This window comes from Echeneis naucrates, chromosome 4 (genome assembly GCF_900963305.1).
Source record: "Echeneis naucrates chromosome 4, fEcheNa1.1, whole genome shotgun sequence".
Lineage (NCBI taxonomy): Eukaryota > Metazoa > Chordata > Actinopteri > Carangiformes > Echeneidae > Echeneis > Echeneis naucrates.
The window spans coordinates 9568145-9584187 of NC_042514.1; the positions used below are offsets into that span (position 1 = coordinate 9568145).

General features: G+C 40.2%; 1 protein-coding gene across 1 annotated transcript in view; it reads right to left on the reverse strand.

Annotated features, from left to right (window-relative positions):
• Window positions 1-3247: 3247 nt before the first annotated feature.
• Window positions 3248-16043, reverse strand: part of gabrg3 (gamma-aminobutyric acid type A receptor subunit gamma3) — a 28025-nt gene continuing 15229 nt past the window's right edge. The window contains exons 4-9 of the mRNA XM_029500114.1: window positions 11338-11558; window positions 9788-9870; window positions 7865-8002; window positions 6757-6909; window positions 4558-4757; window positions 3248-3526 (exon numbers count right to left, since the gene is read on the reverse strand). Of these exons, the coding sequence (XP_029355974.1) occupies window positions 3248-3526; window positions 4558-4757; window positions 6757-6909; window positions 7865-8002; window positions 9788-9870; window positions 11338-11558 (1074 nt within the window). The remainder of the gene's footprint in view (window positions 3527-4557; window positions 4758-6756; window positions 6910-7864; window positions 8003-9787; window positions 9871-11337; window positions 11559-16043) is intronic.

Genomic DNA, 16043 nt, shown 5'->3' on the forward strand with positions numbered 1-16043 from the left:
ACTTGCAAGTCCCTGCCTCACCCTTGGATAACCCTTTAGGCTTTAGTGTTAGCTCCAACCACCTCCCTCCCCCTGGTCAGTCAGCTAGCTCCTCCCTCGGTCGCCATACAGTTGGGACCAGCAAAGTTAATGCTGCAGGAGCCTCTACTGCAACAAGGCTGGGCATCACTTAGTTACCTGTCCACAGCAGCACAAAGCCTAAAATCATCAGATACTGGAGGAGCTCTGAGTCTTCTTCCTGCCTCCACCAGCACTTCATCCTAGTCTGCACTCAAGTGGTTGCAAACCTACTTTGGAACATAGAATTATTTCCCATTGCTGCTCTCATCAGATTCCAGTGCAGATGAAAACTCAATCGAATTGGAATTACTCACCCAAACCAGTATTCCTGTGGTGGCTCTGCCAATCCTAAACCTTTTAAGGTGCTCGATGGCAGATTACTGGCCCACCTCACTCACCAGATTTCTCCCCTAACTCTGTTCCTATTCGGCAATCATACAAAAAGCATTGTGATCTCATCCCTGCAAGCTCCACTTATTTTATGCCAACCCTGTTATAGATTCCATAACCCTCAGATTGGCTGCTCCACCAGCTTTTCAGGACCCAGTCCAAGAGCACGAGGTGGCTGTTCCCTGTCCAAGTCCATCTCCAATGCAGCTGGCTGATTTGGACTGAGCAGTCCTCCTCCGAACAGCGTTCCGAAACCAGCGGCTTGCAAACTGAAATCAGGTTCCTGCACCAGTCTACCAAGCAGGCCAAAAGATCTGGCTCTCCTCACAAATCCCCCCATTACAAATACACTCCTGTAAACTGGCATCCCAGTTTGTTGGCACATACACGATGGACTTGGTAATTAATGGTCAAATTGAAGCTGCCAGCTTCTTTAAAAGCCTCCCCAGTCTTTCAATATCCATTCTCAAGCCTGTCTCCTTCAGTTCCTTGTTGGAGGAGCAGTTGCAACTGGACATCTTGCACACAAGTCCAACAATCAGGAGACCTAGTATGCGTTCTCACCCACTCATTGGCAGATTCTTGTTCCACCAACTTTTCTCCTTGTGTCTCCTTGTGCTCCATGTTGGCTTTTTTTTTTTTTTTTAACTTATCCTGCTGATTGCCAGCCCCACTTCATCCCTTTTTCTACACTGGAGTCCCTGCCTCCCGGACCAGCAGTTCCCTGCCTTGCCTGCACCCTAACCCATTGGCCCTGACAGATCCTTCCCTGCTCCCTGGAACCCCCGTACTAACCTTCCACTGAACTCCAATGAATAAGCCATGAGAGAACCTAATGGGAAGGATTATTTTATTTCTGCTGAAACTAATGTACAAATGACACTCATAATGCTTAATTTGAGAACTCTGCTCCTCTTGTACAGTGCTGGACAAGGACCTGTAGGGCTGCTGTTAGCTGAACAGGTAAGAGAGGAAACATGCTTATTTTCTTCAAGAAGTGCCTGCTGTTCAACAGCAATACATGTGTAACATCTAGAAAACTAACACCTGATTAATATTTTTATTATTATAAATGGCTTCTATCTGTAACATTGCAGTTGGTGCACATAAACTTCTCCTACAATCTGCAATTATACTCAACTCTTAAATATTGTTTAGAATAAGGCTATGTAATTCTAGTAAATGGCTGGATTGTGTACATTTGTCTGCAAGGCGTGATGGAACTTTTAGATTCTGTCTAACTTGTCCTCTCCTCGTGCTGACACTTCAGGTGCAGGACAACCCGAACAGTGAATTGCTAGTTTAACATGAAAGAATTAAATCCCAGTTTCATTACAATGCCTATTAGCCTATTAGCCTATTAGCCTATTGTCACTGGAAAATGCCAGGAGGCTGTGTTTTAAACAGACTGGCCATCGACAGCACCAAGAAAAATCCTGTTGGCCTGCCACAATGGTGGTTAAGTCAAAACAGCTGATGCACTGGAACTGGGAATGTGACACCATGATGAAAGTATAATTTAAAGCCTGCATCAAATATGTAAGCTTTTGCAGTTAAGGAAAAGGCCCGTGTTGCTATTTGAGCAAATACATTAAAAAATATTGAAGCCATCTCATGTCCCAAATGATTTTTGGAACAACCAGCGGGAAAAGTCCAATACTCCAGTGGTGTGAATTCATTTTTCCTTTCAAACTAATACCTCTCTTTGACATTTGGAAACCATGCTTACTTGTTTCTTGTTTTTGTTTTTTTGTTTAAATGAGAAAATTGATACCACCGTCACATCTGACAAATATGATTTCACAGCCTGCAGCCGTTTAGCCTAGCTTAAAAGCTGGGGACAAAACCGAAGTCGGCCAGCTTGGCTATGTCAAAATAAAAAATAACACTGAAGTATATTATAATTTGTCTTGTGTTAAGCTTTTTTGATGTAGCCTACATACATGAGAGTAGGCTCAATCTTAGGCTTAAGAGAGTAGCATCAAATATCCCACATGCCAAATGATTTCATTGTGAAAGTAACATGGGGGGGGTTCTGCGCTGGTAGCAATGCGAGTTATTGAAGGGGCTTTCACAAAATAATGAGATTTTCTCTCGAGCCCCTGACGGACCTCCTGCTGAGGGATTTGTCTCAATACAAATAAGCACACAACTAAAATAGAGAACCACGAAAATTACTACTCACATTACTTCTGCTTGAAGGTTACTCTTCCCTGGGAACCAGTTTATTTATTAGAACTCATATGGACTTGTTGCAAGCAAGAGGAATGTGGCATGCCGAATGGCCGAAAGTCCGTATAAAGCAATAAGAACCATAAATTTAACTCAAATCTCTGAATGTGAGCAGCCACAATCAGTCAAAACCAGGCTCTTGTATTTTATTATTATTTATTTTTTTTTTAGAAATAATTTTCCCTGATTATTGTAGCAGATACTATCTACCCCTCCAGAGGAAGGCACTATGAATGGTTTAAATGTCCTTGAATTTTCATTAACTGGGTTTGACTGATGGCTGGATAATATTGTGCCTGTACATTCCCTACAACACAACTCATCGTCCTGATGAAGATGTTTGGGGTAACGGTACCGAGCACATCTGCGATTTTGTCTTTGTGTTGTCAAGAGCACACACTCCATCCTGGGCTCCCTGCTTGTCACAGGTCTCCAGACAGACAGTGTCTTCTTCTCCAGGTCACTCCTTCAGGTAGCAGGATTTATTATGTGCTACCTTATTATTAAACTTGAATTTCTTTAGTTGAATTGTGGTGCCCGCCATCTGAAACACGTCTGTATTGTGCTAAAGGTAAAGATAGCCCACCCAGTAGACGACATTGAAGAGCAGGAAGGAGGTGGGAAAAAAGACACGTGAATATGCATCCAGCTCAAGCAGATCTATGTGGACGCGTCCTTTTCTCCACGAGCCATCTTTACATTCCTCAAAGCAGCAGAAGAAGCTTTGGCAATCTTTTCCATCCAGGCACTCGTAAGCACAAGTGTCTTCAAATTCCTGCCAGTATAGGGAGTTATTTAAAGCAATGACAGTATGTGGAGGTCGCCCATCCAGGACAGAGTAGCTCTGGGAAGAGGAAAAGACATACAGAAGTACAGGAAGCAAAATTTACACCTCAGTATTTTATTTATTGTTTGTAATGATAGAGACTAGATGGTTTGCTCTCTACCTCAGAGAGACTTGTGCCTCAGACTCATGTGCTATTTGTGTTTAGTAATATCCACATTGAAATTATGAACTTATATTGTTGTTAGTGGCTAAACCTGGAAACATTTCTCTAATATACAAAAACTATTGATAACTGATTTATCGAAGTCAATATAAATGACATATAGTGTCATTGTCTGAGACAATCTATCATCTTATGTTAATTTTGGTTGCAATAATACATCAGATGCGTAGAAATAAATTGAAAATACTCTGAGCAAGGCATACCTGAAAATAAAGTATTTTAAAATGGCAGACTGGAGATATGTTTTAGAATCCCTAACACACACATTTGCGAATTTCCTGCCCAAGCAGAAGGGCAACATAAAGTTTTTTCTTAGGAATGTGAACACAAAAATTCTACATTGGTTTCATTTGTGCAAACAGAAGACATGCACATATTATAATGGAAGCGGTATGAATTATATTACATGGCCAAATGAAAATTAAGAAGACTAATATCACTCCTAGTCCAATTTGCAGGGCATAAGTGGCGATGCACTTATACTAGAGCTGCAGATTTGAACAATGGTTTTATGTGGACAAAATGAGGTGACAGGCTTTGCTTCCATCCCTCAATTCCTACTGGGCTAGAAAATGCCTGTTTATCTTGTTCAGACTGATGTAGTGTGCCCTAAAATAGTAACAGTTGTATCAGAAAACCCATTAAAGGACCTCATCGCATCATCTCAACCCTGAAAGTTTTTCTCACTTCCCTCTTGTAATAACACGGAAATCTTTGGTAACCAATGGCAGAATTTTGCACGAGGATACCACTTATAGCAACTTAAAAAAAAGAAAAGAAAAAGTTTTTATGAAGTCTGTAATTTTAAGGAATACAGCAGCAATATTTAAAAGTGCTATATACGACTGACTGGAGACAAACTTACGGGCCTTTTAGTCTCCATGCACCTCGGTCTTCTTGTGCTGTATGAGTAGTAATTTAATGTTGCATACTCCATCAGAGCCGCGAAGACAAACAGGAAGCAGACAGTGACGAACAGGTCCATGGCAGTGACATAAGACACTCGGGGTAGTGATGTCCTCGCCACGGTGCTAAGAGTAGTCATAGTCAGCACAGTGGTGATACCTGAAAGTCGCAATAAAGGACAGACTCAACTGAGGAATTGCTCACATTTAGTAATGCTGGATCTACTTTCAGTTAGCAACACTACATTGAAACGTTAATATTGTTTTTCTGCCTGAATATAGCAGCTCGGGTCCTGGTCTTGTTAATTAAACGGGATGCTCCTCTGAATGGTTTTACTCAATGGGTTTAGAGTGTTTTTGGAAAAAAAAAAAAAAAAAAAAGCAGATGGATTAAAATTGCATAAACTTAGCAGATCCTGGTAATACAGCAATGCAGTTGTTTTGTGTAAGCATTAAAGACAACAGATACTGTATGCTGAACCAACATCCATTCTCTTTTTACTTGTTTTCTTCATCTCCACTGACTCTGGGGGAAAATATCTGTCTCTTAAACTGATAAATGCGCCACCAGGCCTCCATTAGGTGCCTGACTTTTCTGCTTTGGGCTTATCAGAGGTATTTAGCTAAAAACAAATGTCTGCAGTGTCAGGCCACAGACAGACAGCCAGCTAAGGTGCTCTTCACTTCATCAGTGCCGCTGATTCTTTATACATTCAATAGTCTTCTGATCTTTGGAGGAAATCTGCCGATTTAGAGCTAAAGGACAGTGTAAGAAAGCATACGTGCCGCTGTGTAGCTTTATTCCCATCTTTCCTCTCTCTATCTTCCATCAACATTATTGAGATGAGGAAAAAAAAAAAACCCATTTGTGACTGTTTCACTAAGGTTCCCATGGTAAAAAGCTGGCCAAGCCTATTTCAATTGGACATCTCGCCCTTTTCCTGTAGAATAAGCTTGCCGCAGTGAGTGCCCTTACCTCTCTTCTGCTGATGCTGCAGATTTAGCTCTTAAAGACAGAATAAGCAGGCTTGTGAAAAGGAAATCTGTAGGTTATGTACATAACCTCGCTTCTTTGAATAATATGAGTGAGATGTCTCACTGTGGGAGCAGGCATCACTAATCTCACTACGCCAATCCTGACTGGCTCTTGAATGTGTCTGTCCAAACCTAAGAGGTCTGCTCATCTTGAAATGGTCGTTCTGTCCCCACACATTATTTAAAGTAGGCGGCGCTGCCTGGTGCACATTCACCAGCCAATCAGGACTGACGTGATGAGGTTAGTGCTTCTTAGGGTTGCGGTGGAGCTTTCGCCCATAGTGAGACATTAAATGAAATATTCTGAAGAGGAGCTATAAAGCCCTTCTGTCTTTACTGGCATCTTAATGTGGATTAAGTTGTTAGGTTTGTATGGGTGAAACACGCTGTAGATTGTTTTAAGGTGATTTATAAGTGACTACTTTTGTAGAAAGCAAAGCAGTATTGTGGTATTGTAGTTATTTGTTATTTTAGCAAAAACCTGAACTGTAGGGTTTTATTTTTACTCTCATGTTGGGTCAGTTTGACATACTACATTGACAATTGGCCTGCCCCTAATATCCTCCAGATCTGCGTGACTAATACCACTCTTATTTTTTTAGATATGTTCCAGTGTGATAATGTGAGAACTGCCTCTTCACAGACACTGGTTCACCACCAGGGGCACACCATAAAGGGCTGAAAATAACACATTCAAGTTTTAAAAGCCAACTTTAAGCTGGTTTAGGAAAGCATTCTCCCAATTTCTTAATTTAATGTCTCTGCAAACAGAACCTCACCCAGACACCACATACAATGCATATCATTTGACAAATGGAATAAAATGTAGTGAGATGAAAAGAAAGAGAGATAAAGTGAAAAAGAAAAAAAAATAATACAAAATCAGTTACCTTCAACAAAACGCTCCACAGGACTGCAACAACAAAAACAGAGTTTGTAAAAAAGAAGGGGAAACAAACAACAAAACAGAAGAAGGTGGAGTAACTCAAGTCAAGTGGCAAACAAATATCCACGTAGTACAGATTGGAGCGGAATCAAAGCAAAGGAAAAATTAACATCTAAAAATGGAAACTCAAAAGCAGAATTTGCCCATAAGGGATATTTTAGCTGTAAGCTCCCAGTACCTAAAGCTGTTCTGGCTGGCGTGGCATCTTTTTTGATCCAGAAAGACACCCAGGACAGGACCACGGTGAGGATGCAGGGGATGTAAGTTTGGATGGTGAAGTAGCCCATTCTCCTACTTAGGTCAAAGTACACGGTCATCAGCACATAGTCCCCTGTAGAAGCAGCAGAACTCCATTTGAAACTTTACAGACCTGGTGTGAGTGTTACATGGTAATCTATAGAGTAAATTGGTGGTTAGATATTTTTCTGAAATATATATTTGGGACCTTTGGAAAAGAACATTTTAAAGGTTATTGATTTTAAAAGGTTTTAAAACGCAATAAGGCAGAAGTTCAGCTGAGAAGGTGGCCTGTTTGTGAAAAGCAAATTAATAGCTGCGTTAGATTACCTAAGAAGAGGCGGAAGTTGTGCCCTCTTTGAGCAGCGCAGTAGTAGAGAGCATTGAGTTTCATCGGCTGTCTTTCAATGAATCGCTATATTTTTGAAGTACATCTCTGCTTTTTTTGATCATGCCCAAAATTTGTGACAAAAGAATGAGAAGATTGAGTCATGGTTTTGGGATTTGTTCTGTATTTTGAAAGCTCCCTGTAAACAAGAAAATTATGTTACATGCTTGATGCTACTGTAATATGTTTTAATCTTAGAAGGATCATTCTACGACAAACATTTTTCCATTAACTTCTATACAATCTGACTTTTTGCAATCAGTGGAGTTGCCTCCTGATGGTTGTTAGATGCAGATTTAAGGGATATCAACAATGGCTTCACTTCCATTTTTAAATACAGTCTGGGGTTACACTTGGAGGGAAGAGATTAAGCAAAGGTTGAGCGTCACAGTTTGACCTCACAATACTTCTCAGTCATTACGCAACAATTCACACAGCAGTTAGGACAAAATTTCGCATAAATTGTTCACATTTAAATGAGAAATTGTTTACAGTAAATAAATGAAAAAAAAAAAGAATTAATAAGGAACTTAAACTTACTTCGCCGTCACTTCTACAAATCCAGTGCGACATATGTTCTGATGCTGAATATCAACACTCTTCCTACTTGCAACAACGTGTCTGCAAACGATTTGTTTCCTGACAAAGCAGAGCTTCTTACCCGCTGTAGTCTTTATTATGTCTGTGGTGTTTCTCAGGCCCATAAAATCAAACTGGTAAAGACGCCAGGACTTTTGGTCTGCCGCCTCCACTGAGTTCTTCCTCCACTTGTAAATCATCTCGTCTCGTGGGTATCCATCTGCAATTACACAGAGCATGTGTGTGTCTGACCCCTGGTGCTACGCAGCACATCCTAATGATGGATCCCCTGTACAGACAGACCTAGGGCAACCCAGAGCAACATTTGTCTTGTTTTGGAGAGCGTTTAATGAAAAGATGGTCTGGAAAGAAAACAGATGTAGAAGGGAAGTAGACTAAATGAAAACGTTGGTCCAATAATGCACTGAATCCATCTTGATGTTGGGCTTGAGCTTGACATGATATGCGCAGAGCCTGGGACTGCTTTCACAATCGATCATGTGAGGTTAATGATGGGTTCATGATTCCTTTTCTGCTTTGGTGCCTACAAGCTTGAATCTTTGCTCTTTTAAACAGACCCATTATCATCTGAAGTAAAAGAGCGAACAAAAGTATGATCTTGGCTGATTGCAATTCGATGTAATAGGCATTCAATTAAGAATAACATTAATTGGGAGCGAAGTTGTTATCTATTACTAATTGTTTTCAAGCATGCTTGATGAATTACTTCCATTAACATATGCCACAGTTCTCTCATTTGGTATTAATGATGTCATTAAAGATTTGGCAATTACTACTCGAATTCACAAATCTGAGAAAACACAAAAGGTTTACTATTAAGAGTAGCTTCTTAAGTGGACCACCCTTTATGAATGGTAACAATACATTGGCAATATTTTGCAGGACACTTGATTGAAACATTGGTAATGGTCTCATGGCATGATTCATGATGCGTTTAAGAGCTAATAAAACACATTATCCTAAAAGAACGACAGTGCTTACTCATGACAATGTGTAATCTAATAAACAGAGAAGATAGCAGCTGATATAACTTTGCAACATGATTTATTAAACCAGAGACACACTGGATGTCGGCGGCAGCTGCAGAATGTCAAGGCTACATCACATCATTTAGAAATTCAACGTCTCAGTCGTCATTATGTTTCTCCACCAATTTTTCAAGTCTTTTTCCGTAAATCACTCATCTGCACATCCTCAGTTGATCTGATGAGCTCAGACCTCACTGCTATGAAATACGTTAGTATATGGTCAATAATGGTCATTGTACCCGTGTACAATGTTGAAACGTGTTTCAGATACCATATGGGCCCTTGAAAGACATTGTGACAACAGCATCCCATGTAATTTTTGGTAACTGTAACGGTGTTGCAATTTTTTTTTTTTTTGGTGCTGTTTCAATGGCACTGTATTTTTACGGTATACACAGTTAATTATTCCAAACCTACACGGAGCATGATTGCATTAATACAATCGAACCTTCATCGGAAAACAGAGATGCTGTCATGGAAACCAATGTAATGCCTGGTGATTTCCATGATTAAGGAAATGGTTGTTATGGATCCCAGCAGACCTGGCAGTGCGGTGAACAGGTTTGAAGCCCTATCAGGCGGCATGAGGTGCAAAGTCTTCTCATATTAAGTCACCTTTTTGTCGAGACGATTAATAATTTAACAGGCCACTCAAGATCGAAAGAAGATACTACATCATCTATTCCTCAGGATGTCATCAGGTTTACTGCATATCCTGCCAGATGGACATCCAAACACCAAAAAATTTAATTCCACTCGGTGAAATTTACAGGAGAGTTTCTGTTGAGTACGACTTCCTCCTTTAGAGCTGTTATCATGAAGCCTAGCTTGGGCAAAATGTGTTTTCTGTCAGGTTATGTTTTATAGTAATGTATGACACAGCGTTATACTACAGGCACGTTATGCTTATTACTTTAACAGGAAGAGAAAATATGTGGTGTGGATGGCATACTCACAGCTGGAGAAGATGAGTGGACAGGAGTGCTCGTCCATTGGGAAATTGTGCAGCTGCAGCTGGCATTCTGCGTTTATTGTCAGCCTGTAAAAAAGAAGAAAAAAAATGTATCTTTGTGCAGCTAGAAAAGTATTCTTTCCATTTTATTTCTGCCTTTAGAAAATCATAGCTGGTTATACCACTGTCTTTTTATATTTTGCCCTGTTCCTCCCTTTGGTTAGCTTCAATCCCTGTTTTTTTATCGTTAGTTATCTCTTTACTAATGAATAAATTGGTATTGCCAACTGCAACTAGGTTTGTGTTGCTTCCATCACCCGCCAAAAAATGAGTTGAGGTTTAACAATCCAGCTACTGATCTTTGTCCATACTACACAGAGTGCAAGCTAAAACCAGCAATTCCAAGGAAATTAGAATAATAATTATATAATGTTCAACAGCTGACACAGATAAAAAGAAGAAAAGGAAAAAAGGAAAGAAGGAAAGAAGCTGTCCAGCAGTTCTGTTGTGATCTTTGAACCTCATTAAAGCATGGAATTTGGACAATGCTATGTATGTAAGCACGGCCTGGATATCACAAAATGTCATCTCTGTTTACTTCAGCCAAGCAGACAAAATTAATGCCAATTGACATTTCATTCTCTTACACTCATGCCATCATTGGATATTACTGCTCAAAGTTTGCATGCTCCTGAATAGTCAATATCACTAGTGAAGTGACTGAGTTTCACTTCTTGAGCTATTTGTTTGTGGAATGATCCTCAGAGAAACGATTTTAGGTTTTCAGTTCTTGCAGAAATGCACTGGCTTAATCTTCTCTAAGTGTTAGTCCAGAATCATTTCAACATCTGGAGATGAACATTCAAGCATGAGGACAACTCAAAAGAATGGGGACGGTTGAAAGATACTAAAGGAGCCCTTTACACTCCATATTAATTCTGTGCTCCAATTACAAAGACTGCTTGAGGGCATGAAGGTTACTGTTTCAGCAAATTGGTCTTGAAACTTAAACTGGCAGCTTGCTCTTACAATGCTCTTTTTGGGGAGAGCTTGTAAACATATCATTTTCTAAAAATGTCTTTGTGGAGAAGATCGCTGGAGTCAGAAACAATATAAACAGATAAGTTCATTGATAAACATATTTAAATGGACAAAGGGATTTTGGGGAAAAAATTTGTAGGAAACCTGTTTAGAAATGTTGCAGCTTTACGATAACAGGCTAATAATCCACAAGTTAGTGAAATCAGAGCATATGTTTCGCTTATATCTTTCAAGAGCCCCCCCCAAAAAAAGTGAACATTTTATATTCTTTTTTTTTTAATTGGCTTGCAGAGTATTTCAGATGCTGAATTTACATATGTGAAACAAAAACAATATAAAGGTATGCACGCCTGTTAAGCAGAGTTGAGCCAAAGTTAATGAATGCTGAGTATGCCCAAAAACTGTGCCCCAAAGCAAATTATTTATGAAAACTGATAGTGTGGTGACACTTCAGAGGAATTTAAAGGTCATATGCTGAGATGGCCAAAGCCTTAAATAGATTTCTGTGCTTACCTCAGAGTATAAAGAATCTTCCCATCGTTCCATATCCTGAGCAGCTGGTTGGGCATTGTAATCCAGTGGGAATCCGCTTTCTTTGAGTTTCTGAAGATGGTGTCTGGTAGCCAAATAAGGCCAACCATATTGCTGTTCAAAGTCAATAATTTCATTGTGCTGTTGTATCTAAGGCGGCTGTCTGTCCACGTCTGGGCGAAGATTATGTCGATTTGGTATTCCTAACAAAGCAAAAACCAGAAGATGTGTGAGGGGATATGTCGTGCAGAATCCTTTGGTGCAATTTCATTTCTAAAGCGCTCACAACAAATGTCTATCATTCATCACTTTCACCAGTGGAAGCGTTGTGTTGTATGCTGTACAGAAAGCTCAGAAATGAAGCGGCCACTTCTCAGTGACTGGCTCAACTCACTATTGTACTGCCAGAGGACTCTTTGAGGCTGCATTGCATGTTTACCTATGTTGGGCCGTCTGTAAAGTTTGGTGGAGGAAGGATAATGCCACGGCGTTGGCCTAAGCCCCTGATTTCCAGTGAGGGGAAATCTTACTACTTCAGCTCACCAAGACATTTTGGACAATTCTTTGCCTCCAACTTTGTGGGAAGAGTTTGAGGAAGGCGCTTTCACGTTTCAGTATGACTGTGCCCCCACTGCACAAAGCAAAGTTTCTAAAGGCAGGGAGAACTGGACTGGGCTGCACCAAGTCCTGACCTCAACCCCACCCTCTCATCTGACATCAGTGCCTGACCTCAACAAAATGCCCCTCCGCACGGATGGAAAAAAATTCCAACAGACGCGCCAAAATCTTGTAGAAAGTCTTCCCAGAAGAGCGGAAGCTGCTGAGGTCGAACCCCAAATGAATACCGACGGATTTAGAATGGGATGTCACGCAGGATGTCAAGCTGTCTTTGGCCTAGGTTGGTTGTGTGTGTGTGTGTTTGTGCCGTTTTACCATGATATCTTGAGACCTCTACAAACTACACACAGCATGGCACTGAAGACACTTTTTTAACCTTTATAGCCGTGTCATGCTGTTGTTTTTTATTCTGGGGGCATCGACACGCCTTTTTTTTTTTTTTTTTTTTTTTTATCTTACCTCGTTTTACTCTTATTTTATTTATTTTGCTCACTCATCTATTTAATGTGCTCCTTCATTTCAAAAGAAAGCCACACCAAATTTCATTTCACTGTGTATAATGACCATAAAGATTCACAAAATTCACTCATAGAGTTCTTTCAACCAACCTGAGATAAATCACAAAATCATTCTTTGCAAAAATAAACCTCATCAAGAAGTGTTTACGTGAAAAAGGGAGTCCCCATACACAGGTAGTTTACCTTCAGATGTGTTTGTGACTTTTGATGATTTTAGCACGTTGAAGAGTGGAAAATAAACAATTTGATCAACTTTCTCGTGAGTGAATGCAAATTGTCGACATACTTGCAGATAAGCTGGCTGTAGGAGGGAGCGGAAATGTCTGCATGAGGGATCGTGCAGACATTTCCGCTCCCTCCTGCAGTGAAGCCAGTGTGTGCATCATGCATACGTATCTTTACTTACACTAAGCGCTTACATGCATTCTTACCTAGAAGGAACATTCAGTTATTAAACTATATCATAGATTTTGTGCGAACTCTAATTGGATTAAACATCTAGAGCTCTTTAATTTGTTTGAGACACGCACCGGAGTTGTGATTAACCGAATCGCTCACTGCTGCTTCACATTAATTACACGAGATGCGAATTTAATGAAGGGAACAACTGCTCTTTTAATTGTCTATCAGAACTTATGTCATCACTTTTTGTTATTATATAGGTGACAATGTAAATAATGCCTCTTTTGCAACAACAGCATTTAAAATTTAAGCAAATATATCAAATAAACAGTCGGTAATTTGACTTTCCAGGCAATAGCTCTTCTGTGCCAGCTCAGTGGTCCTCAGCTGGCAGTCGCGTTCTTTTGGTCCTCCTTAGCAGCAATACAGCTGAAGATGTAGAGTATAATGGATTTAATAATAGTCTGCTCTCCTCCTCCGGCCCACTGCTTTTCATATGGCTGCCACTGCCTGGAATGCATTTGACCTTTTACCCAGTCTCTGCACCACTTTGAATAACTCACCAATTAGTATGAAGTCTATAATCAAGAGAACCACTGGATGCTCATGACCTTTAATTGTGTGGAGCTCAGAGGATTCTGGGGGACGAAAACCTGATCGTAATGGTGAATTTAATGATCTGCGGAGAAGTACAACAAATCAAACAAATACAGTGGTGGCAATCACAAAGGGAAACAGTTAAGGTTACAGATGGAGGGTAGAAGGTAGAAGGTCAAATCACAAACCTACGTTTCCATTTTTGTGATCTCTTGTTGCATTTCATATTAGAAGGTGCAGTACAGGCCAAAAGTTTCCTTCTCATTCTAATAGGAAAGTGTGTCCAAACATTTGGCCTGTACTGTACTTTTAATCACATTAAAAGAGTATTGAGTTCACTGCTGCATGCAGCTGCTTTGAGCCAATACAACAGACAACGCTGTGACGAAAATGGTGCTTTCGCCTGAAGTGGCTCAGAGGAGTTCCTATATTAAGGCTGCTGATATACAGGTATGGTCTGTACTCAGGAAAATCAAAGATACTGCCGTGCAGTTTATGATAGATCCCACAGGACAAATTCATTTAATGTGTGGAAAGGTTTTTTCTCTGATATATATATAATTTAGTCTGGATTACAGGTGGCTGGCCACTTAGCTCCATTTTGGGAGAAATTATCTTACTACTCACTATGTTACACAATATTGTTTTCAATTTTATGAATAGTAATTCTTGATTATCATAAAAGAGAACTAAGGACCACTAATGACATACTGACTGAATTTTCTGTTACCAGATTTGTCCCGAATCTCAGTAGGATTGTGATTCAGTTGTCTTACTTCTGAAACAGAACCTTTGAGTTCTGGTTTCACTTCTGCTGAAACGTCCAGTAACATTTTCCACCGCGCGTTTTTCTCATTTGCTGTGAATACAAAATAGCTTTCTCTCCCCTGCACAGTGCAGCGTGGATGTACTGTCTACATACAATGTGGGAAGTAAAATGTTTAATTAGATCATTAATCATTGTGTCCGGGCTAAAATATGTAAAGATAGGTCAGGCTGAACAGATTTCCTGTTGGAATTGTGAAAACATTTCCCCATTAAGCTTTCAATCACCGGGACAAATGGGAATACGAATCATTATAAAGGTCCACATGTGACTTAAGGTTGACTCTGGTATGCAGCAGGTCATACTAACAAACTTTATCCAATGTCAAAAATGTAGGGGGGGGGGACCTTGCCTCTTTATGTCATGAGACATTATTAATTATGCAAAGAACTGTGTCATCGTATCGTGGATGGCTTTGTATCATGATTGTGAACTGTGACTGACACACCCGCTCTGGCATCAGTCACAGCTCATCAAAAGTTCAGCGTGAGGATCCAATGTACTGACCCAAAATTGACACTTTCTTACTCTCGACCACCGTCAAACTAAAACTCCCAGTATATATATATACTGTATATATATATACATACACACATATATATATATATATATATATATATATAGACAAAGGAATCTAACGCAGACAGGCTCTCAGCACCTCGCAGAGACATGCAGCACCTCCAGAGGTCGTTTCCAGACCATCAACTCATTGGAGTGAAGTCGACAACAAAAATCTCCATTAACAATGTGGAACAATACAACACTGAACTGACATTAGTTTGTTATATAGAACACTGAGAAGGACCACGACAGAGTAATGTGAATCCTGGAGACTTTGTCTCTCTCTCAGACACAAACGTTACCTTCTCCCTTCTGGCCCTCTCGAACAGAAACAGATTACGAGCTACCTTCCAGTCCTCACTAGCTGGCAGCAGGCTACTCTTCGCAGACACAGATCTGAGTAAATGGGTCTGACTATTCTGTAACATACAGTGTGTTAAGATCCCACCTGGCGTCTTTCCTTAAGGTTTCGGAGCAGACGAGTTTGGACACCAGCCTCCACTAAAGGCAATTCCAGCTTTATTTTACATTAACTCACAACAGTCTGCCAATGAACACCTGCAGGGAAGCCTAACAAGAACTGATGCAGAGGAAAACAGTGCCAGCAGGCTGCCGAGATGGACCATTCAAAGCCCGACATCCAAGATTACCGATCCTCTACTTTGTGTTCCAGCCAAGAATGGCGAGCTAAATCTGGGCTCCCATTAGGCGAAATCAGTCTGCTCATGACTGGGCTGATTTCAGATAAAATAATATTCAGTGACTAGATTCCATTTTTAGGAATAACTTATCATTTAGTCTCGCTGCACCATGAAAAGAAGGGTGTCGCAGTTTAAACAGGCACTTTTTGGCAAGTCAATAATAATAAGAGACCATAAAATGTGAAACTGCTTTAGTCTGTATTTTTAACAGTTATTACCTGGTCTATTTGTTTTGGACTGGTAAAACAAACCCGGAGAAGCTGACAGCAATGGCGATGAAAACAACAATTTTCATGATCTTTAGCTATTTCATGCTATCTTTTGTTATTGTTTTGATTGAGAGAAACCCAAGAGGCATAAAATTACACACTGTGAAATTTCTACCTTTTGTAACTGCCAGGATGTTGGGACGAGAAAAACCAAATCCAAATATTTCAACCAGTCACCTTCCAGATCCTGAGTTCT